Consider the following 25,178-nt stretch of genomic DNA (forward strand, 5'->3'; position numbering starts at 1 on the left):
AGCCACCCAATGCTTCTGGACTGCAATGTTAATTTAAAGGGTTTATAAAGGTTAGTGTTGACCATCAGGGGGTTTGAAAATCTAATCCATTTAGGTAATATTGGATTGGAGGGTGATTTTTAGCACTCCAAGTTGCCATTATATTAATCATTAATGTTCATCTTAGTTAGTTGCTATGGCAGTTGGTAGCTGTATTATTTGGCACAGCAAAAACAATGGAGATTGTTGTATCACCTTAAAAGCAAATAGATTGCCAGACTGGCATTTATATTTAGATGTGAGAAAGGAATCAATTTCCTCTATTTTTTTATTTCAGCACATGTGCTGGACAACTGTTGGCAAACACTTTAAACTACCACAAGGCTCTTTATCTGAAGTGGGAAAAACCCCACATGTTTCACTTGCTTACAAATCAGTACATTCGGAATACTGTGATATGAAATATGAAGTGCAGGCATAAATGAAAACAATTGCTTTGAGTTTAGCCTGCAGTTTACAGTGTTTGCTTAAAAAAAAATATTGCACAACATTGTTAAAAAGGCAACAGCCCCACCAAAAGCACAGAGGCACAGTGCACTCTAGTGGACTTAGCAATATATGAGATCTAGCTTTGTCTTTAAAGGCCATTTATTTCTTCACCCTAGAAACCAAAAGTGATGAGTCTAGATGCGTTAGAATCATAGAATCATAGAGTTGGAAGAGACCTCAAGGGCCATCCAGTCCAACCCCTGGCCATGCAGGAACTCACAATCAAAGCACCTCTGACAGATGGCCATTCAGCCTCTGTTTAAAGACCTCCAAGGAAGGAGACTCCACCACACTCCAAGGGAGGGTACTCCACTGCCATGAAGTTCTTCCTAATACTGAGGTGGAATCTCTTTTATGTAGTTTGACACAACTTTACGTACTGTAGCTCCATTCTATGGAATCCTAGGATTTGTCTTTTTGCAAGGTCTTTAACCTTCTCTGCCAAAGAGTGCTACAAATTCCAGGATTCTGTAGGACGGAGCCATGGCAGTTAAAGTGGTGTCAAACTGTACTGTTTCTACAATGTAGACTCACCCTTTGTCTCTTCAAATGCTAAAGAAGCTAATGTTTAGGCAATAGATTGGAAGGATCTTTAGAATACCTGCCACTTTATTTTGTTATCTGTAACTTCTGTTTGTGTTTCCTATTTTAAAAGTATCACAAATTACTTGCTTTCCCCTCCACCAAATGCATCTGAGGAAGTAGATTTAAGCCTATGAAAGCTCATGCTGCCAACTTCTTTCTTCCAGTTCGTCACAAGGATCTCTCTGCATACTGATCCTACAGATTAACATGGATATATCTTTTATTTATTTATTTGTTTATTTATTTAGGTATTTATATCCCGCCCTGCAGCCTTAATGGCTCTCAGGGCGGCTTACAATTATTATTTTTAATCAGACAGTTCCCTGCCCTCATGCTTACAATCTAAAAGACACGGATGGCAGTTATGGAGGGCAGAGTCTCTGTCCTTCAGGCTGGCCCTGATGGAGCTGGACCTCTCAGGCCGGCAGATGGCAGTTATGGAGGGCAGAGTCTCCTTCCTTCAGGCTAGTCCTGATGGAGCTGGACCTGCCTGGTGAACTCCCTCTCAGGCTGGCGGATGGCAGTTATGGAGGGCGGAGTCTCCTCCCTTCAGGCTAGTCCTGATGGAGCTGGACCTGCCTGGTGAACTCCCTCTCAGGCCGGCGGATGGCAGTTATGGAGGGGAGAGCCTCCTCCCTTCAGGCTAGTCCTGATGGAGCTGGACCTGCCTGGTGAACTCCCTCTCAGGCTGGCGGATCGCAGTTATGGAGGGGGGAGTCTCCTCCCTTCAGGCTACTCCTGATGGAGCTGGACCTGCCTGGTGAACTCCCTCTCAGGCTGGCGGATGGCAGTTATGGAGGGGGGAGTCTCCTCCCTTCAGGCTAGTCCTGATGGAGCTGGACCTGCCTGGTGAACTCCCTCTCAGGCCGGCGGATCGCAGTTATGGAGGGGGGAATCTCCTCCCTTCAGGCTAGTCCTGATGGAGCTGGACCTGCCTGGTGAACTCCCTCTCAGGCTGTCGGATGGCAGTTATGGAGGGGGGAGTCTCCTCCCTTCAGGCTAGTCCTGATGGAGGTGGACCTGCCTGGTGAACTCCCTCTCAGGCCGGCGGATGGCAGTTATGGAGGGGGGAGTCTCCTCCCTTCAGGCTACTCCTGATGGAGCTGGACCTGCCTGGTGAAATCCCGCTCCAGCTGGCGGATGGCAGTTATGGAGGGGGGAGTCTCCTCCCTTCAGGCTAGTCCTGATGGAGCTGGACCTGCCTGGTGAACTCCCTCTCAGGCCAGAGGATGGCAGTTATGGAGGGCGGAGTCTCCTTCCTTCAGGCTGGCTCTGATGGAGCTGGACCTGCCTGATGAACTCCCTCTCAGGCCGGCAGACAGCAGTTATGGAGGGTAGAGTCTCTTCAGGCTGGCCCTGATGGAGCTGGACCTGCCTGATGAACTCCCTCACAGGCCGGCAGATGGCAGTTATGATGGAGGGTGGAGTCTCTTTCCTTCAGGCTAGTCCTGATGGAGCTGGACCTGCCTGATGAGCTCCCTCTCAGGCCGGCAGATGGCAGTTACAGAGGGCGGAGTCTTTTCAGGCTGGCCCTGCTGGAGCTGGACCTGCCTGGTGAACTCCCTCTCAGGCTGGCAGATGGCAGTTATGGAAGGCGGACTCTCCTTCTTTCAGGCTGGCCCTTTTAAAATTACTTGTTAATAAATGTGTCATTTTGGTAACTGTAATGCCACATGTGGGGAAAGACACCTGTGATATTTCAACCCTAAGTGCCAATATAATTCAGCAAGCTCTGAGTATTATGCACTGTGTCATGTTCTACATGCTTGTCAGTATAATGTAGTGGTTTGAGTGTTGGACTATAACTCTGGAGACCAGGGTTTGATTCTCAGCTTGGCCAAGTCACATCCTTTCAGCCACAGGGGAAGGCATTAGAAACCTCTACTGAAATCTTGCCTGGAAAACCCTATGATAGGCTTACCTTGGGGTCGCCATAAGTCAGAAATGACTTGAAGGTACACAACAACAACACTGCTTTAGGCAGCAAAATGTCTTGGGATGGTTTCTCAGAATCCTCATTTCCCCCCAGCCCTGACTGGTAGCGAGTTGCCTTGGAGTGGAGGTGCCACAACAATAGCCACCAACACTGGAAGGCCACAGCTTTATTAACAGCTGAAAGTAGGGTTGGCCTGAACATGCATGAGGTCTGGATCTGTCATCAATCAATCCATTATTGATCGATGAATCCATTTGCTTAGTCACAGCCAAGCTTCAAGATGACCAAAGGGGGTGACCGGTTAATTGCCCTTCCGGCTCTCTGTTAATCGGTTGTGCACATCTTCACATCTCCACCCTATATCACCGAGGGACGCTGACACGATGCTGCCCCTGCAATGGCAACACCGCAATCCCCCAGAACCCCCGGGTCCCCGTAGGACTTCCGATCCAGTATTATGCAGCCCTGGAAACCATGCCCACCAGATCCAAAACCTATGCTACTGCCCCTAGGAAGTCGTGACAGCGCAGCCCGAACCAAGCATAGGGAGGGAGGGAGGGAGGGGACAGCTGGGCTGGAATGGCACTGGCCTGCGCGCCACGTGGCCTTAAATAGGTCCAAACCAAAACAGCAGCCAGGAAAGGGGGGCCCCACCCTTACCATTTCCCCAACAATCACAGGCTCCCATCAGCCCAGCCAGCCACCAATCAGGCAGCACTTCCAGCTCCAAGTCCATGCCTGTCTGGCCTGACTAGCCACAACATACGACAGCCTTACTCCCGGCGTCAACCAGGTCAGCCCAGTAAGTCAGGAGGCCTCATTTGTTGGTCAATAAATCCTTCATGTTCAGATGTGATATGCAACACAATATATATGATATGCCCAGAGCCTGGAAAAAATTATTTTTGGGGATTATCAACTTTCTGTGTCATATCCATTTTTTCTTTTCTTTTTTTTTTTTAATCCAGAAGATGTTTATTTCCTGGAGACAAAAGGGCATTTTCTGTGCATAAAACTATGTTCCAGCTTTTCAGAGAGTAAGCCCCCCAACTACTAATAGTCTTCAAAAAAGTGAACAGTTTTTATAGATTGTCTCATAGTGGGAAGAAAACTGGTAAAATTAATTGTTGCTTCCTTTGAGAATAAAATTAGCAAAGAATTGCATTTCTGTTGTACTTTTTGTGTTTAAGGTGGCCTTATAACCCAGTTTATAGAGTGCCATTGGTTGCTGCATGATGGCTCTCTTCAATTTTGCCAGGTCTGTCTTTTCTTCCAATTCTAACCCGCTCCACCACCACCATGTATATGTGTGAAGAGACAGGATCTGTTTCATGGGACCTGCTGCTCCAACCTAGTAGAGGCACCATCATAGAGACAGGTGTACTGTTGTTACAAAAATGTTTATTTCACTAAGCCTTATTCCTTCACTGGCATCCATTCTTCCTTCCATTCACAGCACAGATCAGTGACATACCTGGGGTTGATATCACCTGGTGCGGTAACTCATGGTGTCACCCCCACACACATTGACCTCCCATTCATCCTTTTTCACCCCAGCTCTTCTCAGCTCCCTTCTCCTGCTGACTGAAGGTGTAGAGTCAGCATACCAGGGACAATTTTTTTGATGCCTGATAAGATTCGGCCTGAGAGGGAGTTCGCCAGGCAAGTCCAGTTCCATCAGGACTAGCCTGGAAGAAGAAAGAGCGCTCCCTCCAATCCATCTGCCTTGGTCCAGGCCTTAGAGGGAGAGAAGATCCCCTTTCCCTCCATCATTCCCTTTTCCTTTTGTTTCGTGTCTTTTAGATTGTAAGCCTGAGGGCAGGGAACTGTCTGATTAAAAATAATATTGTAAGCCGCCCTGAGAGCCATTAGGGCTGAAGGGCGGGATATAAATACCTAAATAAATAAATAAAGTGACATCCCCAGTGTCTTTACTGTGGGGCTCGCAATCTCAGCCCCTCCTGCAATGACTGAAACATCAGGTGCTTGAGAGTTCGGCAGTGGGTTCAGCTCCTACCCAGAGCTCCTCTTTGCCTTTCTCAGGGGTGTCTGAACTTGCCGCTGCCGCTGCCACCACCACCACCAGTCCCGCCTGCCTTTCAATGTTTGGACCACTCACCTCTCCATCTCCATTAACATCTCTTCCTCCTCTTCCCTCTGCACCCGCTTCTCTTCCCTTCAGTTTGCCATCCCATCCTTTTATTCTCTGTTCCCTTATACCTTTGTCTAGACCTCCCGCACCACTCTCCATTCCCCAAAAGGTTCCATGTTGCAGCTTGAACTGGAGATACACAACATTCAGTGTTTCTGGCATTTCCCCTTCAGGATCAAAATATATGGAAATATGAAATGATGTAGTGATGAGTCTTGAAGCGGAGGTGCTCGATATGACTAGCCCCCATAGCTGTACCAAGAGGGAGAGTCCAAAAATGTTGCACTGATCCTACAAAACAGTTCTAAAAGTCTGTCTTTACCAGGATCACATCTTTTGCAAAGCTTATGGATCAACTGCCCATTCAAGAGGAAACCATACCCATTATATTATTATTTTATTGTGTATTGAAATAGGAACAGCTCACCACAATATATGGTTGCTGGAAGAATGCATCCTCTCCCAGCCACTGTTGTAAGGTCAGAGGGGAGAAAGAAGCTTGAAGGAATGGCAGACAATGTCATCTCACCTGCTAATCCCAAAGTCCTGTCCCTTCTACTCTGAGCCCTGGTATCACCACTTGGTTTGTCAACCGGCCAGAAGGAGGATTAAACCGCCCAAAAAACCCCTCAGCCATGTTCATCTAACATTTTGTTCATCTAACAAAAATGGTGCTCCAACCTTGCCTTTCCTGATGTTTTGAACTTCAGCTCCCAGAATCATTGGCCAAGCTGCCTGGGGCTTCTGGGAGTTCAAAACATGTGGTGGACCAAAGTCTGAGAACCACTTCTGTAGCAGAGAGCTCACTTCTCTAGTAGGGAAATCAGGGATGGGAATCATGCAGCTTTCCTGATGTTGGACAGCAAGTACTAGCATTCCTGATCATTGTTAATGATGGCTAGGAGTTATAATCTAGCAAAATCTGGAGAGTTGCATGCTTTCCCACTCCTGTGTTAAATAGAAATTGATTTGTGTTACTGGAGCCAAATGTTCCCACATGCTAACTGCTGAAGATCAAGTTCCTTTTAAGGAGGAAGTTATACACTTGTCCCATTTAAATACAAAGGTGTCTTGTTTCCTCACCTTTAGAACTATGGCCAAGATTCTACATCGTGGTCAATTTAATGCATTTGTAACTAAGTTATAAAAATGCAGCAAAACCTTGTTGTAAAGATGCATATCTGAGCACCAGCAAGAGTGCTCAATCCACATGGGACCCTTCTGATGAACATTTGGGTATGCCCAATATGCATTGGGAAGTCTTATGTGCACTGGGTACTCCTGATGCACATTTCAGCACTTCTGATGAACACTGGGCACTTCTGCTGGAGGGATGGAAAGAATATTCCAATATTTTGAAAAGGGTCAAAAACATGTTTTTCAAGTGTTGAGAAACCCTGATGAGAAGAATCCTGCATGGATGATAATCTTCAAAGTTTGGGACTTATTTTATGCAAAATTTGTGTTTGTTTTGAACAGAAAAAGGCTTGTCTGTATGGAAAACACTATTTTAATGCAGAAATATTAATTCCTGCACAGAAAATGCTGTTTTCTGTACAGAATTGGTTTTAACTGGGTATTTATTCGCACATGGTTGATTTGCATAAAATTCACACATGATTACTTTGCAAAGAACAAGCATTTTCTGCACAGAAACTAGAATTTTCTGTGCAGGAATTAATATTTCTCAGTTGAAATATTATTTTCTATGCACATAATGCTGTTCTCTGTGCAGAAAAATGTGTTTTCTGTGCAAAATAATCACATGGAAATTTTGCACAGAACAAGTCCTAAATTACAAATAGCCTTCAAAAACTGGGCTTTGAAGATTTTCTTGCAACAGAAAGAAATTTTGCAGAAATTATATACTGCTACCTTTGAGAAGAAACTTAGTGATGAATTGGATCCCTATTCTGATGTGTATTGGATACTCTTGAGGAACACTGGCACTTCTGTTATGCACTGGCACTTTTTTGCTGTTTTCTGGATACACATTGGGGGTATGTGTATCAACTATGCCCATTGAGCATGAGGCCAAGGTGCATCAATCATTTCACTGGCAACCACTGCCCAATGGATAACCATACTGTGTAATACAAACAAAAATCCATCAATTATATCTTTTTTTCGCCAACTGAAATGCACAATATACTTATTGCGAAAGCTTGCATTAAGTATATTGTGCATTTCAGTTTGATAATAAAATATATCACTCAGTTCTGTTTCCCAGATGCTCAAGTCCATTGAATTCCAGCCTATATGTTTATTAATCTATTAACATGTGCAGATTTAATCAATGAACATTATAATCATTTTGTCTACCACCAAACACTAATGGTATCTAGAGAGGTTTCTTTACTTAGGGTGCATGTCTGTTTTAGGGAGTGGGGGGACATCTACAAACAACTGGTTGTTGTAATAGAAAACTTTATTTCAAAATCATTTGTATCATATTGAAAATGTGAGCAATAAATAAGATGTCACTGCAAAAACAAGTGATCCTTCATTTTGGAAAGAGTGATAATAAAAACAGTAGTATAAGATTTAAGAAAAAGAAGAAAAGAAGACAGATTTCCATTAAATTTGGCTCTGCTTCAAAACACATACACACATATATAAATAAATACCTGTGAGATAGTTTGCATTGATAAGAAATGCAGGCCAAGATTATGATGCTTGGCTCTGTTCTTTCAGATTATGAACACAAAGCAAAGAATATATGTGAAACCCACAAGGTACATAGAACTTGCCACATACTGAGTTAGACTATTCATCCAGCTCAGTATTGCTTACTTGACTGGCAGTGGTTCTTCAGAATTTCAGGTAGATGTGTTTTGGGGCCTTACTTGGAGATATCAGGGCCTGAATATGGAATCTTCGGCAAATTGTCAACCAGAGTTATGACTAGTGATGTCTGCTGGCTTCCATACCAGTTGGGCAGTGGATTTACCTCAAACCATTCATGAAGCTATTCGAAGTGCCATATCCATTTTTAGGTTTCAACACCTTGGATGGCTGCATTAATACTTGGACTAAAACCCAAAGTAGATTCCCCACCTCAATGACATGGAAGTTGCCAGCCACTCTTTGTAAGGAGACCTCTTTAAATATAGCCATACTTGAAAGGGGGACATAAATAAAACTACAGTGGTGCCTCGGGTTACGAAATTAATTCGTTCCGCGGCTAATTTCGTAACCCGAAAAACCTTCGTAACCCGAATTGCCATAGGCGCTAATGGGAAAAAAAGCCGCGGCTCTGCCGCGGCTCCATTTAAACAGCGCCAGGGTTTTTTCGTAACCCGAAAAAACCTTCGTAACCCGAAACAATAAATCCCTATGGGATTTATTCGTATCCCGAAAAATTCGTAACCTGGGTAATTCGTATCCCGAGGTACCACTGTATAATTCTCTTCTCCCATAACAATTCTGTAATTAAGGATGTCAACTATTTGTTGTTGTTGTTGTTTACTGGGGTTTTCTGGGGCTCAAAGTGTGTGACTCATCCAGGGTCACCCAGTGGGTTTCCATGGCCAAGTGTGGAATCAAATCTTGGTCTCCACAGCTGTAGTCCAATACTCAAACCACTACACCACACACACAAAAAAATCTAGATCTGCTTCTCTGCCACTAAATCTTCAGAAAACTTGGAGACTTTCCCTTATATCAGGGTGGACAACTGTGGAAGGTTGGGGGGACACATTAGTCATTGCAGCTCTACATCCACCAACTGCACCTACTTTTGCAACCCCCCATGCTCTGGGGACCAGGGAACATTTTCAGCATGGGGGTCTTCTGGTCTTTAACAAAAGATAGTAAGTGAAAGTCACTTCCTATTCACATCCTGTTCCAAAACAAGGCCTCTTGGTCCAGGGAAAACTCCAGATGTGGTGAAAATGTTTTCCACACTCCATAGATGGCAATTGGAGCAAAAATATTTTTGACCCCTGGGGGTGACAAAAATGTTCTTGGGTGCTGCATGCAGCCTAGAAGCTGCACTTTACTCATCCCTGCTTTCCATGCAAACAAACGCTGACTAATCTCTGTTTCAGATTTTTTTTTATAAACAAATTGAACACAAATATGTAACAAGCTGACAAACCTGCCCCAGTTCATCACAGAACCATAGAGTTGGAAGAGACCACAAGGGTCATCCAGCCAAAAACCTTGCCATGCAGGAATACACAAGCATAAGACAACCATGAGGGGACTGTAGCCTCTCATCCTCAACTACTTTTGTTTTTTATTTTGCATTAACCTTGAAGACTAACACAAATCATCTTACAAATGAAAAAGGGAGGTGAATGTTCTTCTTTCAGCAAGGGGCATTCTTCTGAAACCATAATCTCCAAAACCAAGTAGCAAGCAATTCTAAGTGAATAGCTGTTAATGTATGTCACTTCCTGTTTTGCCCTCTGGCCCTTTTCTTTAGCTTTAACAGCAGCCCTGATGTGAAACAAATTTCGCAAGCAACTCTTCCTCTGCACTCCTATCATTTCATTTTCATACTAGGCAAAGCATTACCTGGTCTGTCTGGGAGCTGGCCCGGCTTTAAAAAAAACAAAACAAAAATAAATAAGAGCAAGATTAGTTAAATGTTGGTAAACGTAGCCTCCACTGGAGGCTTCATTTCTAGTGGTTTCTAAAAACTCACAGGAGTTTAAATAATAAAGAAAAGCAGTGTTGGCAGAAGAAACTGCTCTTTGGAAAAAGCAAACAGCTCACTTTGCATGAAAATCAGCTCTGGTTTCTCCAAATTCCCCCTTATCAGGACTCCCCTATCTTTAACAGCTGCTTGGGCAGCAGAATTTCAGAAGACAAATCTTTGGAGGGCATGGATATGGAGTTCAGAAGAGAAATGATTCTTCACCTGTTGAATTTTTAATCTGGAGGGGAAAAGAGGTGGAGAGGGTTCATTATGCATGATTTGGAGAAAACCTTCCATCCTGCATAACTTTCCAAGCTATTCAGTAACAATGATGCACTGTACAACATGGGCATACAAGAGTAAGTCTTCACTTAAGTACATCTTCACATAATATAATAATCATTGATGGATGTGCTACTGCAAAATATGATCACACTAGGGCTTACCATCTGTCAATCATCCCTGGATCATTGGAGAAAAACGCATGTATGAATACCTGGTGGGTTTCCTTAGCATTATGGAATCATTAGCTCCCTCTAGGATCTTGGAATTGTTCAGGGAGAGTGAATTTCCTCTTAACGGAAACTTTGCATTAAGAGGAAATTCATTCTCCTGAATGATTCAGTAACGCTAGAGGGAGCCACCGATTTCATGATGCCGAGGAAGCGCGCCAGGCAAATGCACAGCTAGGATTGAACACAAAGCACCTGGTTTGAAGTGGGGCCTCCTAATTCAATGTCCAATTGATCAATAATTTGTTTAAGCTTTAAAAAGTAACAACACCCAGAAGAAGAAAATGGATTTCTTGTACTGTGTAGTTTGGTCCTTGGGAGAAAAATTATGGGAACACATTTCTCAAAAGAAATCTTATGCAAAGATTTCTCTAATGGTGATGATGATGTTGTGTCTGGACCTCAACCATCTAGATTTTCGATAAAATGTGTCTCAAAAAGCAGTCCAATCTGACACTGTCCCTTTCTCCTCAAGTCAACAGGTCCCATGTCTTGTAATATAAGGTAACTTTAAAGTTGTTTAATCCATCTTCATTTTCTTAAAGCTGTTATGAAGCCATGTTGTTAACATCACTAAGATTCATTCCTCTGATACAACCTTCTCAATGATTGTTTTATCCCTCTTTATTCTCCTCAAGACCATATTTTCCAGAATATTGTGTCAGATGACATCCTTTTGAAGCCAAACCACTTTCCAAAGGCCGTTGCACCTTGGACACTTGTTGATTATCTTTTCTTCATTTTATTCTTAAGTTTCACAATGCATTCTGATAACATGTCTACTCAGAAGTAAGTCCCATTATGTTCAGAGAGATTTTTCTCCCCAAGATGAACATTTGCTTGCTATGAACATCTTTCTTGAAATATGATGCAACATGTATTGCCTGTTTTTATGAACCACTCAGTTCACATACCATAGTGGGAACCCTGCTTTTCTGAAGGAATCATCAACCACAGTTATTAAAAATATAGGTATGGGAGAAATCTTCTTTTTGATTTTTTTTAATTTTTTTTTTAAAATAAGGCAAAAATATTTATCGCTGCCAAAATAAATCACAAATATTCCTCACCACATGCTGTGGTGTTTGGACATTTCAAGCCAAGAGAAGAAAGGAGTCAAAACAAAAGTATAAATCAAGTGGACTTGAGCTTTGATCATGTATTTTCATTCAAAAGGTTTTAAGCGAGAGATTTCAGTTTTTGATGGAGCTAAACAGACAAGTAACTCTCATTTTACAAGTGTTTTATAAAGGCACGTGTCAATGACAGATGTGTATGTATATAGGTGCTTATGTAGGTAGGTAGGTAGGTATGCAGAGAGAGATATAAAAATATTTCAGTCAAATACTCAGCATTGAAAGAGAGTTCAGAGTTGAGTAGCAGCTCAAAGGACATTTTTTAAGAAGAAGTAAACAATAGTGACTAGTTTATTCCAACATCTTCCTTTATAATCTCTCCCACCTTTCCTTCTTTCTTATGGCTATGAGGACTATTACTATGCTTCTCACAAAAATAATATCTGGAAATGGAAGAGTTTCATTCAAATACCCCTGATGGTGGTAAGTGCAGGCTGGAACCAAGGTTGCCCACAGGAGACAAAGTTATAGCTGTTCAAAATACAGGATGTGAACTGGTAAGCTTTGAATGGATGCTCCAAAGGAAAGATCAAGAACAGAATAAGCTTCTTTGAGGTAATCTTGGAATCAAGAGGGTGTCTCACCTCCACTAGAGGGAAATCCCGCAAGCTGCTTGTTGTTTTTATGTGCATATCTTCTGTTGTGTTTTTCCTCAGAGAAAGCTTGAGATATGTATTCAGAAATTGGAGAGAGGGGGATCACTTTCTTTTTAACGTGCCCATGATGAGGTTTCAGGACTTAGACACCTTGCAAAGGGAGTCTCATGAAGGCAGGAAGTCTTTTTCTCAGCACCTTTTAAAGGTTTCTTCCATGTCTTTCAAATACCAATAAGGAAATGGAAGCCAATACATAGTGTTGATCAATGCTGCTTGCTAACACCAACCAACAGTTCATTGTGGCTTTGTCAGCTGAGGTGGTGGGAGACACAATCCTCTTTGAGACTTCCTATATTTTCTTTTTTATAAATGTATCCATAACCCCTGCAGCTGGAGATCACCATTCTCCCTGTAACCAGGGTCATCTGCCCTTGAAGAAGCGTATTTTGTCAATTGAGGCAAGAGTCAATGTTATGTTGGATTCAAAATCACCGTCATGGACGCCTGTCTGCCGGAAAGCCCCAGCAGATGGGTTGTTCTCCCAGTAGTGGTGCCAGTTCCCTTTGCTATCTGCCCCAAAGCCATAGAGATCCACCTAAGTTGGGAGCAGGAGTGGGGGGACATGGAGAGAGAGAGAGAGAGAGAGAGAACTCAATAAAATCCTGTCTCTTACATTTATTTTATTGTAACCATTTGTAGCCTCATCAGCTGCATTTGCACTGCAAAAATGATGCAGTTTTGACACCAGTTTAATTGCCATAGCTCAATGCTATGGAATCCTGGGACAGATAAGGCTAAACATTTCACAAAACTCCAGATTCCAGAATTCCATAGCACTGAGCCATGGCAGTTAAAGCAGTGTCAAACTGCACCATTTCTGCAGTGCTGATGCAGCCCATAACATCACACACTGAAATAGTCATGACAACAATTTTGCCTCCTTTTCATACCAAGGACATTATTGCCACAAAGAAACTCTGACTTATCAGGAAACTAGATGAGGTTCAAGCAGGATTAACATTTTAGAAGGGGGACTAGGGAAGCCATGGATCCACAGTGTGGCTGTACAGGAATTAAGAGAATGCCAAGACAAATGGATGTTACCAGCCAAGACTTGGGACCAAAGCCAAGTAAGATTAACTTGTTTATGCAGCAGTTATATTCAAAGGAAATGTATAATACCATACATCTAAAGTATCACCACAGCTTCCCAGTTAATGTTATCAAAGCATAAGAATGTAATTAGGGCCCTCAAAGCACATGTTTGATCTGTCTGCATACTTAACGTTGAGCTAGAAGGAAAGACTGCTTTGGTTCAAAGATAACAGGATGCCATATTTCCCTCTTGTATGTATGCAGGCATCCCCTGCTTATTCAACAGGTTAAGGACCAGAACACTGTTGAAAAATAGAATCACTTAAAAAATAGAAGGGAGGGAAGAAATGGAAGAGGAGATACAATGTAACAAATGAATAATTTAGAGTAAATTAACAGAGAAATGTCAGAAGGAAGGTGGGCAAGAGATATGTTGTATCTTGTGAACGTAAGCATATTTAGATGTGTGAAATAAAAAATAAAAGTTAAAAAAAAAGAATAAAAAAAAAGAAAAATAGAATCACTGAAATGTGGAAGCCCATTTGGCATTTGCAAGTTAAAAAAGACTGGCTTCCGCACTTCATCGCTGCAAAAGACCTTTCAGTTATAATTATAAAATGCTGTCTGGACTATGGCAACACCATCTTGGCTTCCCAAGCGAGAAATATGTCAGAAAAGTCTACAGCATAATTCACTTTGAGAGCATGGAGTGCCTTTCTCGGAGTGGAACAGAAATGTGTTAGACAGTGGGATTGAGGACTACTCAGCAGCCTGCCCCCACTGCACATTGGAGGGATCCTTCTAAAGCTTTCTTCTAGGAAAAGCTATAGAAAGATCGTCTGATGTGCCATGGGGATAGTCTGCCAAGTAGATCTTAAGTCTGTTGTCTAATGTATTATTTGTTCCCCTAAGGACTTTATCAGACAAGGGAAACTAGAAGTATAATCCAATGGCAATCTGAACACAATCATAGGGTTTAACATTATTGTGTGCTAACCCATTACACGCAAATTCGGGCAATGGGAAGTCAGTCTGAATGCAATCATGTGATTTCACGTTATTGCGTGATAGACTGCCACACGCAAACTCGGGCAATGTCATGCTATTTTCAGGCAATGGGAAGCCAGTTCGAACGCAATGTGCATTCACGTAATTGCGCTAAACTAGCGACTTTAAGTGAATGCATTCTGGCCCCACTTTCTTTTCATTCGAATTTAAGAGAAATTCTTCCCCTTTGATAAACTCCTATGAGAAAGGAGCCCCATGCTCTTGTGGGTGAGTCTTGCTTGCTGCTGGAAGTGAATGATATTATGGACTTGGCTCCCAATGCTGAGTTTGGCCATCAATATGCAAACAGCTTTCTGCCACACCATGTTGCAGCAGCCACTGACTCCAAGGTTCACACAACATAAAATGCCAAATCATGATATTTATAAAACCATCTATGGCCCATGAGCCAGATTTTCAGCCTGTCCCTCACTTTAGCTGGAGAAAAAAAATTAAATACAGGTGGAGTATCACTTATCCAGAATCTGAAGTACCCCAGAATCCAATATTGTCCACATTGGTGGCTTTCTTATAGTTCAGTGTATACAAACTCTGTTTCATACACAAAATTATTTTAATAATAATAATAATAATAATAATAATAATAATAATAATAATAATAATGTTTCAGGCTATGTGTATACGGTGTCTAAAAACATAAATGAATTGCAGGTTTAGACTTCAATCCCCTCTCCAAGATATTTCATTATGTTTATACAAATACTCCAAAATCCAAAATCCAACAATTTTGATCCCAAGCATTTCAGATAAGGGAGACTCAACCTGTAATGAAGAAGTGGTGCTTCTGAAAACCACCAGCCTGATTTCTACACTGCACATTTAAAGCAGTTTGACACCCCTTTAACTGTCATGACTCTATCCTGTGGAATCCTGGGATTTGTTTGGTGAGGTATTCAGCCTGGTCTGTCAGAGAGCTCTGGTGCCTCACCAAACTACAAATTCTAGGATTTTAAAGGACAGAATCATGAGAAGATAAGAGATGTCAAACTGCTTTATTTCTGCAGTGTGGCTATAACCCAGAGCTGCTTCTTTTAACAAAGATCAGATCCCTTCAGTGCCTCATTTTACTCCATAAGTATTTTAATTTTTTACTAAAGCAGCAGCAGACACCTATCTTTTGGTTTGGAAAGAGTGCAGTCTGCAATGTATCTTAGGGGAAATTAGCCCCTGGACTCCCAGCACATGTCCACTCTTTGCCTAGTTTATGCCTTAGCATTGCACATACCTCATCACAGACATGCAGAGCAAATATAACAGACAGGAAACCTGTTGAGGGGTATCTCCCATGATGTTGCAGCCAGTTGTCATAAACGTATTTTATGAAGACAGGATGATAAACCAAGATCTGCATGAAATGAAGCAACACAGCAATGTTAATCCTGCTGCAGTTACTCACAGCGATTAAGAAAGCAACCATCAAAAAGAAATGTGAAATTAGATCAAATTTTCTGAATTTGAAGTTGTTGAACTCAGTTTCATGACTGAAGAATGTTACAAAGTATGATTCAAATAACACTTTGCACTCTGGGTTTCAAAATTTTCATTTGAAATTCTGGACACATTCAACCCTCTATATCCACAGATCCCCTATTCACAGATTTAATCATCTGGTGCTTGAAAATATTAAGAAAAAAATTAAAGTACCAAAAGCAAACTGTGTTTTTGCCATTTTATGTAAGGGACACTATTTTGCTATGCCATAACACTTAATGTGACTTGATCATCTGTGAATTTTGGTATCCATGTGGGATCCTGGAACCAAACCCCAGCACATACCAAGGGCTCAATGTATAAGGTTCTAATGATAACATTTAAGGCCCTATATGGCTTGAGACCTTGATAGCTGAAAACATATATGTTTTTATATATACTGTGAACAATAAGCTGTGGCAACTCAATCATGGAATGCTCTCCTATTGGGAGACCAAATGGTAGCTTCATTCTGCATTCTGTCACTGCAGAATCAATGCACTTTGACACTGATTTAACTGCCATAGCTCAGTGCTATGAAATTCTGGGATTTGTAGATTTGTGAGATACTTAGTCTTCTCTGTCAGAGACCAATGCCCTCCCCCTAAAAAAACCCCACCCCATATCTATTATCTCACTTGAACAGGAGATGAGGAATTTCACAGCCATTTTCTGCAAGAAGTCTCAACATTATCAAGACACTCTGGTTGGGTTTCTACATCAGAGTTGTACACCATAAACCTCAACATGCTGAGTTATGCATTATTTATGCTATCTTTGAATTGTGTGGCAACCTTGTGCAACAGAACAGAGACTACAAATATGCAAACAAGTACTGTACACAATTAAATGTGTACTCAGGCATGGCCATGTTCATTGTACATCCACAAGCAATTGTTTACCACCTGTGTTGCACAGCCATGTGAAAAAGCATGGCGTGAGCTATTCTACCTCCACTACTTCAGCCAAATGTGGTCATTCTCGACTGAATAAAACTATCCAACCACGTCTGTTGGGAAATGTAAGCATGAAACCTAAGAGGAGGAAAAATCTTATAAATGTTGGCCACAATTTTATTTTGTGGTCTCTTTTGCATAACTTCATGTATACTTAGCTATGTAGCAGAGGCACTGCAGAACCCTCCTAGTGAATAATTTTATATATAATATGATATATAAAAATAACAACATCAACAACATGCATAACAGAATAAATCAAATGTTGAATAATACACCTCAGGTACAATTCCCACTGGTATCAGTAGGTGGAGCCACAACCATGTTTTAGACTAGAAGCTCAATTCCTTTCAAAAGAAATAGACATAAAATAAACTGAAGGGAAGGGAAGCAAAGATAGTTTGTGGAAGTATCTTTAACACTAACTGGTTTTTATTTTAGCATGAGCTTTCATGGATATAAACACACTTCTTATGGCAACCCTATTGGTCAACCTATCACAGAGTTTTCTTTGCAACTTCTTGAGATGCAGTGAAACCTACTTCTTCACACTGCATCAGGAAAAATGTGTTTATATCCATGAAAGCTCATGATAAAATAAAACCCAGTTAGTCTTAAAGGTGCTGCCACATTCCTTTATTTTTTTTCCCCATCCTTCCTTCCAGCTCTGTTCCGGTTGCCATTAAGGCATTTTTTGAATAAATTCAGTTTGCAAACTCTCTTTTGCATCAGCCCCCTTTTCTCCCCATTTGGAAAGTTTATATTCTAAAGCCTAGATTTCATTGGACCTCATCATTTTTGCAGTGTTAAGCATGTGGCACTATTTTAAACTGGTTTTAATTAAAAGTGCTGGTTATGACCTATAAAGCTCTCTATGGCTCGGGTCCCAGCTTTCTGAAGTAATGTGTTGTCCAGTGCAAGCCTGCCAAGTTTTGAGATCCTCAGGAGAGGCCCTACTCTCCACCCTGCCTCTCTTGTAAGTACGTCTGGTGGGTACTTTGGAGAGAGACATCTTGGGGGTTGGTCCCCTGGCTCTGGAGCTCTCTAGGAAGACTAAACTGGATGTCTCTGAATTGTCCTTCTATCAGAAAATGAAGATTTTTATGAAATTCTACAGGCTTTGAGGAACTGATCATTTTAAAAGGGAAGTGTGCTGCAATTCTGTAATTTAATTACATTTAACAACAAGAGTTTGCAGGTTCTTACCAGTATGCATTTCTTAAAATCTGTATTTGTTTTACATTTTTGTAAGCTGCCTTGAGTTCTGGGGGAATCAGACAGATAAATAGATGATAGACAGACAGACAAATAGACAAGGGAGGCTATAACTTAAAGAATGTAGATAATACTCCCAAGTCTTTGCACCAGCTTAACTTGTCAAATACCATGCACAGGGAGCCAGTGTGATATAATGGGATAATCATCTGAGCATTGGTCTAAGCCTCTGGAAAACTGAGTTCAAATCCCTGCTTGGCCACAGAAACCCACTGAGTGATCTTCAGCAAACCACATGATCTCAGCCTCAAGGTAAGGCAATGGCAAACCTCCTTTGAATCAATCTTGCAAAATAATAATAATAATAAAAAAAGCACAAAACCATTATAGGTTTGCCTTAGGGTCACCATAAATTGGAAAAGATTTGAAGGCACACAACAACAACAAGAGCAATAAATACATTCGTCTCCCAAGACATCTGCCTCGTCTGGAAGAGGAGTCTTGAACATATTTACACAAATTTGGAATGAACTGGAGAACTGGTCTTTTTTCATAAAAAGGTTGGCTTGGCTCTCAGGAGAAGACACACAGAAGACAATCCATAAAATCCTATGAATATCCTCTCAAACTGCAATCTTTTGCAAAATTACGACAGCAAGCCAGGTGAGGGGAAAATGGTTTTAAAAAAAATCCTTGTTTTGAGGTATAATTCTTTCATAGGTGTCCAGCTGTGTTTGGAACAGAACAGAAATTACAAAATTAAACTTCATGCATGGGGCAGGAAGAGGAGGAAGAGGAGGGAATGTACAATTATCACAAATAACTGCAGAATCTTCCAAAAAAAATTGAACAGATCAGAACAGGAACTCACCTTGTCTTTGTTGACTTTAATTTTACGGGGAACTGGAATGTATGTGCTGTTAAAGAAGGACATAACTGAGTCAGTACATACCTAATACTAGTAGCATATAGCCTACAAATAATAATAATAATAATAATAATAATAATAATAATAATAATAAGTAGCAGCAGCAGCAGCAACCATCTTTTTATCTAATTATTGTTTTCTTACATTATAGTCTGGGAACATGGACTGAAATTCTCTATGAGGTACTTAGTTAAATATACTTGATTTAAGTATAGTTAACTAAGTAGCTTCTCCTCCTGCCTCCAAACCGAATGGAAACATCATTCAACTGTGCTCCAATCACTGGCAAATGGCCCTCCTTCTTACCAGATATGAAGCTGATACTTGGTAAATTAGATTACAAGTGGGTGTTATGACTGAATGGCGATCGTGTCAAAATCATGTCTGAGTACTGATCATAAACATACAACAGTGACCTAGATTTGCTTGTCCATAACTGATACAGAGTTCTAGCCATTTCCCACCAGATTGTATACATTCTCATTTGGTGACCTTGGGCTGTTGGATTTTCTTCATAATAGCATTCTATTATTAATCTGCTTTTGGCTTCTGTCCATTTCTTCCACTATGGTTGGCATTCCCATAGCTTCACAATATCTCCTCTTGGTTCCCAACCACAGATATCCAACCCTGTAGCCCACCTTTCACCTGAAGTCCAGTAAGGATGACACAATCCTTGTTCAACTGGGTGATGACCAGTCTGGTATTGGATTTGTTTGGGGGTTATGCACCATAATTAATGGGGATTTTCTGCACATTACATCTGGCTTCTCAGCAAAAGCCTGTTTGACTTGGAAGACCCAGCCAATAGCAATGCTACCATCAGTAAAACCTCTTGCCTCATAGAAGCATGCAGTCCCACCATCACAAAAAGGTTGTGAAGATGCCACATTATCTGGCAATTTCTCACTGATTCCTAGATTCTTGATAAAATGCAAATCATTAATGGCTTCAAACTTTAGTCAGCAACACCTGGAAGACTGTGAAACTGAGATAAACAGAAACAATCCTTAGTTCTTAATTCTGGGTTATCTTTACAGTTTATTTTAAGAATGAGAGACCAAACTAAAGTTCATAGTTACAAATTTGGAGAATATGACCAAATATTTAGCCTGTCAAAAATAGTTAACCCATATTGGAAGGGGGGTTAGGTGACCACAGGTTGGCGGTTGCATACTATTGAGTCACATCCTTTTAATGATTGATTGAGTTTCTGTGATTGCATGGAAAATTCCTATACATTGTTTCTGCAGTCCACTCTCAGCTGTCATTCAGCCTCTTTATGGCAGGAATCCTCTCTTATGTCCTGTCCCATGATAAAACTCTCAGTTTTGCTCTTGGCATTGATTCTCACAAAGCAGTCAGAACTACAGTATTTAGGCAGTACCCATTGGTGAGCCAACATTTTGCTAGGCACAAAGGTCAGTGCCACTTCCTTGCCACAGAGATAGTGGCATTTTGGGTTGGATGAAGCTATTGCTGTAAAAAAAAAACAACCTTCTCCACGAAGGGGAGACTAATACCTTCGTAAATACTATCAGAAGTTTTGGGGAAAATCAGCTCTTTCTCAACTACCAAACAAAACTTTCAAACTTAAAGCCTTTGATTATACCCAGTCAAAAGTTTGCTTTATTTTGTTACACATTAAGCTGCCTTACTTTCTTTAGCTTTTGCTCCATCTCATTACTTGCATTCATTTATGTTGTTTTCCTTTCCTGATGCTTTTGCAGGCAGGAAGATCAAAGAAAGAAACCCTGACCTCTGCCTCCCTATCCTGAAAAGGAGAAACAACATGACAAGTCTAGTTGGACAATGTGCTATGCAGCCAGAGATACATCAACTTCCGGTCACAACACTAGGCATTCATTTCTATTTACACATCATTTATCTCACCCCATTTCCCAATGCTGCTTGGTATTAACTAGATGTGATAGAGAGACTGATTTGCAATATGTGTTTGTGTGTGTATATATTCCACAAATTAGCCCATCAGCTTTTGGCTAATAATATTTGGCCTTGTTCAAAGTTATTATAAGGAAAGGGTCAGGAGCGATGCATAGACATCAATAATTATTAGCAACATTTGGATTAAAGAGGGCCTAAATACCCTAAAGGCACCATATCCAGTCTGAACTTGGAAGTGAAGCAGGGGCAACCCTGGTTAGTACTTGGATAGGAGATCACCAATGAATACCAGGGGCTGTAGGCTATATTTCAGAGGAAAGAACTGGCAAAACTACCTCTGAGTATTCCTTGTCTAACAAATGTCTATGGGATTCACGGAGTCACCATAAAATGACAAGTGACTTGAAGGCACCTACACAGAGACACAGATTAAAGAGGTTAAAAAAAAAACCTTCTTTGGCCATAATCCTGTTGGTGTCTTACACTTGTGTAAGTTTTCCTAAAAGCAAGTTAGTGTGAAATAGTGGTTTCAGAGTTGGGCAAAGACCCTAAGGGAATCAAGGTTCACATTTTCACTCAAACATGGAACCTCCTTTGGCAGGTCACACTCTCTCAGACCCAAAGGAAGGCAATGGCAAACCCTGTCTGAACGAATCTGGCCAAGAACAACCCATGATAGGTTTGCCTTGGGTGTTCATAAATCGGTAACGACATGAAGGTACACAACAAATGTTCTTTCTTAATGATTCTATTTTATATGCAGGTTAACATGAGGCAAATGTATACACATAGTTTTGTCAATAATTATTAACACAAATCTATCATCTCTTCATTATTTCCTTCAATAGCACCTGAAAAAGGCCATACAAATATTTTCCAGTTCAAACACATAGGGCTAGTTTGTGGAATGGAACTACAGTATCTTAAAAATACATCCTGATACACAATCTCTTTATCCTATCTTATATCATTAGCCATTTTTGGTTCCTTCTGCTCTTCATATTATCTGGGAAAAGGGTTGTCACTGTATGAGATGCAGTGGGTAGGGAAGGAGTGCTTCCGTACTCCAAGGAGAATTCAGCATGTCCCTATGCATTCTTTGCAAAGATACCCTGCAGTCCTCTGTGGTATCCCTGGCAATGAGGGCAAGGTTATCCAAAGTCAGAAGTGGAGTTTGGAAAATTACAACTCCCAAGCTATAGCCCAACAAACAAGCTGTCCTTAGCTGTGGATATTGGATGGCAAGTTGCTAAGAGGCAAGTGTACAAACTATCCATAACTGGGGTGTCATAGCAGAGAAAACACTCTCCCAAGACCTTTCACAATATATTGTTGTCATTGCTGATGGTATGGGGGGTGCAATGGAGGAGTTCACATGAGATATGGGGACTATTTATACAAAGACATCTTTGGAAACATACTTCATCCAATTCCTTCCCCAAATCAATCTTCTGTCAAATCTGTGGCAGGAGTAGGTACTCAGTCCCTGCAAAGGCTATCTGTCCAGATTCTCTTGATCACCCTTTTGCTGCATGAGAGAAAAGGGTGAATTGCTCCTCTGGAAGCCTCCAGTACCAGCAGTCTATCTTCTTAATGGATTTCAGAGATGGTCTGAACTGTTTAAAATTTTAAGAATATTCATTTTCTAAAACTAGAAATAGAAGTCTAGCCACCTCTAGCTTTATGGGGGAGAGGGGGGCTGGAACATGTCCATGTGGCCTTTTGAGGAGAAAGCTTCCCTTTGGGTTACCGCAGTTGGACAACTCATTCAGTGATCTTTGCTGCCAGTTGCTGGTTCCTACTCTCTAGCCAAACAAGCTGAAGATCTACAGTTTGTGCAACTGAAGGTTATATTTCATATTGTCAATGCCAAGGCACAGGCAGGTACCTTGGATTCTACCTGCACGAGTCACTCATTTGTTTCCCTAAAGGAAACCAACAACCCTTTTGGAAGGCATGGCAAGTCTGTTATAGTGGTAAAAACAGTTCCAGCCCCACCTTGCTTGCCATATAGTTCCACTCAAGCCTACAGAAGAGCCATGCAGCTGAGACACTAGTATGTTAAGGCTTAGGGTAAATCCGGGGCCAAGGATGTGATCCTAGTGGGAGAGTACAGAACCTCTCCTTTACTAAGCACTTGGCAGCAGTGAAATCTCATTTCCTGGCACTTGGTGCACAATATTTTGTTTCTGAGGAGATAACTAACTCCTCCCCATGCCTTCTTCAAAAATGTATGCCTATAATGTCAGCAAGTGTCACGGCTTCCTATTGGACAGCGTCAATGACATTGTGGCAATGAGTGACACAAGTGTCCTTTCCTGAAAATCATGATTCAGAAGCATGAACTTTCCTTGAGAGAGAAAATAAGAAAAAAACAAAGATTCCCATCCTTTCCCTCTCTGCCCTGTTTATCTAACCTTCACAACCTGGCTGACTCGCTCTTAGAACCTCATAAATGTTTTCCACACCCCTCCTTTCCTTTTCAATCTGATTATTTCTTCTCTTATGTGACTCCCTGCCTTCCTTTTCATTTATTGACTTGGTAAGGCGTAGCAGATCAGATCTAGCAGGATTCCGAGCTCTGCATCAGGCTGCCAGTTATTTTACCATCCATAAGCAATGGCCTATCAAACTCCACCCAGGAAATTAAAGAATGAGTATGAAGAGGAGTATAAGGCTCATGTCTCTAACAAGCCTAAAAAAGACAAACCAGGGATTCATAGGCCTGATCCAGACCAGTGCTTTGCGCTGGCCTTGACACATAGTAGGGTTGCCCGGAGGCAGAGCGACTGCATGCCCAGCAACCCTACTATGTGACTGTGGCATAACAATGGCAGCGCCCCGTGTATAAGAGCACTGCCACTATGACATAAGCACCATATGGTGTCTGCATAGCACCATGCATCGCTTACATTGCGAGTGCAGGCGCACTCGCAATGTCACTATGGCGTTGCACAAAGAAACTGGAAAGTCCGGGTTCTTTTTGCTCTGCAGTGGCGGTGCACCTTTTGGGGGCTGCACCGTCCCTGAGGAGCAAAAATGGGCCCTGGCAGACCACCGTTTCTTGGCAGTCTGTCCCGCGCCATAGGCAGTTTTATGAAACAAGGATACCTGTTCCTTGCAGATGGATGTAGAGCAGGGGTGTGAATCATGGCAGATGTTCCCCCAGATGTGGTTGAACTGCAAGTCCCCACAGCCCAAGCCACCACAGCCAATGGTGAGAAATGATGAGAGCTGTAGTCTAGCAACATCTGGAGAACCTCATGTGCCCCACTACTGCTGAAGCTACAAGACAAGCATGGGTCATTTTCCAGCCTCAACCAGGCTAGAAAGTGCATATAGCCTTCCTGAATCTGGCACTTCCAGATTACCCTCTGTTATCCCCAAACAGCCCAATTGGTGGCAGAGGATGATGGTAGTCACGATCTTACTCATCTGCAGTATACTGGGTTGGTATACTGCAGTAGTGCGGAGGGCTGAGTCATGAAGCCCTCTTAACATGGGCTACGTTATTTTTGCCACCATCTTCACATAATCAAAAGAAGCCAGAAAATAACATGTAGGTAGATTTGTCCCTCTTCTCTTCCCTTTTCTTACTGATCTGTTCTATGCTTCAATGAATAAAGATCTTAATCCCTTAAGTAATTTTTCCAAGATCTGGTGCAGAGTAGATCCTGTTATCTCAGGAATAAAGGCAGAATTTTCATAATATGACTGCTATTACTTGTAATCTGTTCCCCTGTGTGTGCTAGAGCAAAGTACATCAAATTTTCAAGGCTTAGGCAGGGTTGCATCAACAAGCACACAGTGCATTAGTGGTGTCCTCTGACATACAAATACACATTTTGTGGTTCCCTCAGACCTGTATTTTTGGCCCCATCTATAATATTGCTTTCTAACACAGTAATGTCACCACAACTTGATTTGAGTAAATCCCTTTTATTGCAGCAGAGGCATGCTAGTCTTGTGTGGCAAGCTCTAATTCTTTGTTTCCCGTGGCAAATAAAGTGCTTTTCATGCATAATCACTTGAAGGGATTCATTGCCACATGCTCTGCTTGGCTTTCATGATGTTAAAATGAGATTACCAGACCAATTCACAGAGCTTTGGTTTATCAACCAGAGCTGGCAAAAAGCTACCTGTTTGGGCTAATGCACAAAATCTCTCCTAGCTGGCATAGCCACTGGTCATGTTGGCTGGGAGGGTTTCTGGGAGTTGTTGTCCCAAAATGTAACTTTCCCAATCTCTGGTCTCAATGCTAGGTGCCTTTACTCGATGTTTGTGTACAGTAGATCATATAGCCCATAGGCTATATGCAGCTTCTAATAGCCATTAGTGTGTGCCTCCATCCTCTTCCAAACCACCAGACATTCCATTTATATTCTCAAATAGAAAATTTAATCCCCAGAAGCCACTAAAAGGCATGATTATGTCCTAAAACAAGTCACTAC

The 25,178-nt window shown here is 41.7% G+C and overlaps 1 protein-coding gene across 1 annotated transcript in view; it reads right to left on the minus strand.

The window, feature by feature from the left end:
- Window positions 1-9,757: 9,757 nt before the first annotated feature.
- The window catches only part of ST3GAL1 (ST3 beta-galactoside alpha-2,3-sialyltransferase 1), a 32,908-nt gene continuing 17,487 nt past the window's right edge, over window positions 9,758-25,178 (minus strand). Inside the window, exons 5-7 of the mRNA XM_042462130.1 lie at window positions 18,766-18,811; window positions 15,479-15,598; window positions 9,758-12,685 (exon numbers count right to left, since the gene is read on the minus strand). Of these exons, the coding sequence (XP_042318064.1) occupies window positions 12,512-12,685; window positions 15,479-15,598; window positions 18,766-18,811 (340 nt within the window). The 3' untranslated portion in view covers window positions 9,758-12,511. The remainder of the gene's footprint in view (window positions 12,686-15,478; window positions 15,599-18,765; window positions 18,812-25,178) is intronic.

This window comes from Sceloporus undulatus, chromosome 4 (genome assembly GCF_019175285.1).
Source record: "Sceloporus undulatus isolate JIND9_A2432 ecotype Alabama chromosome 4, SceUnd_v1.1, whole genome shotgun sequence".
NCBI lineage: Eukaryota > Metazoa > Chordata > Lepidosauria > Squamata > Phrynosomatidae > Sceloporus > Sceloporus undulatus.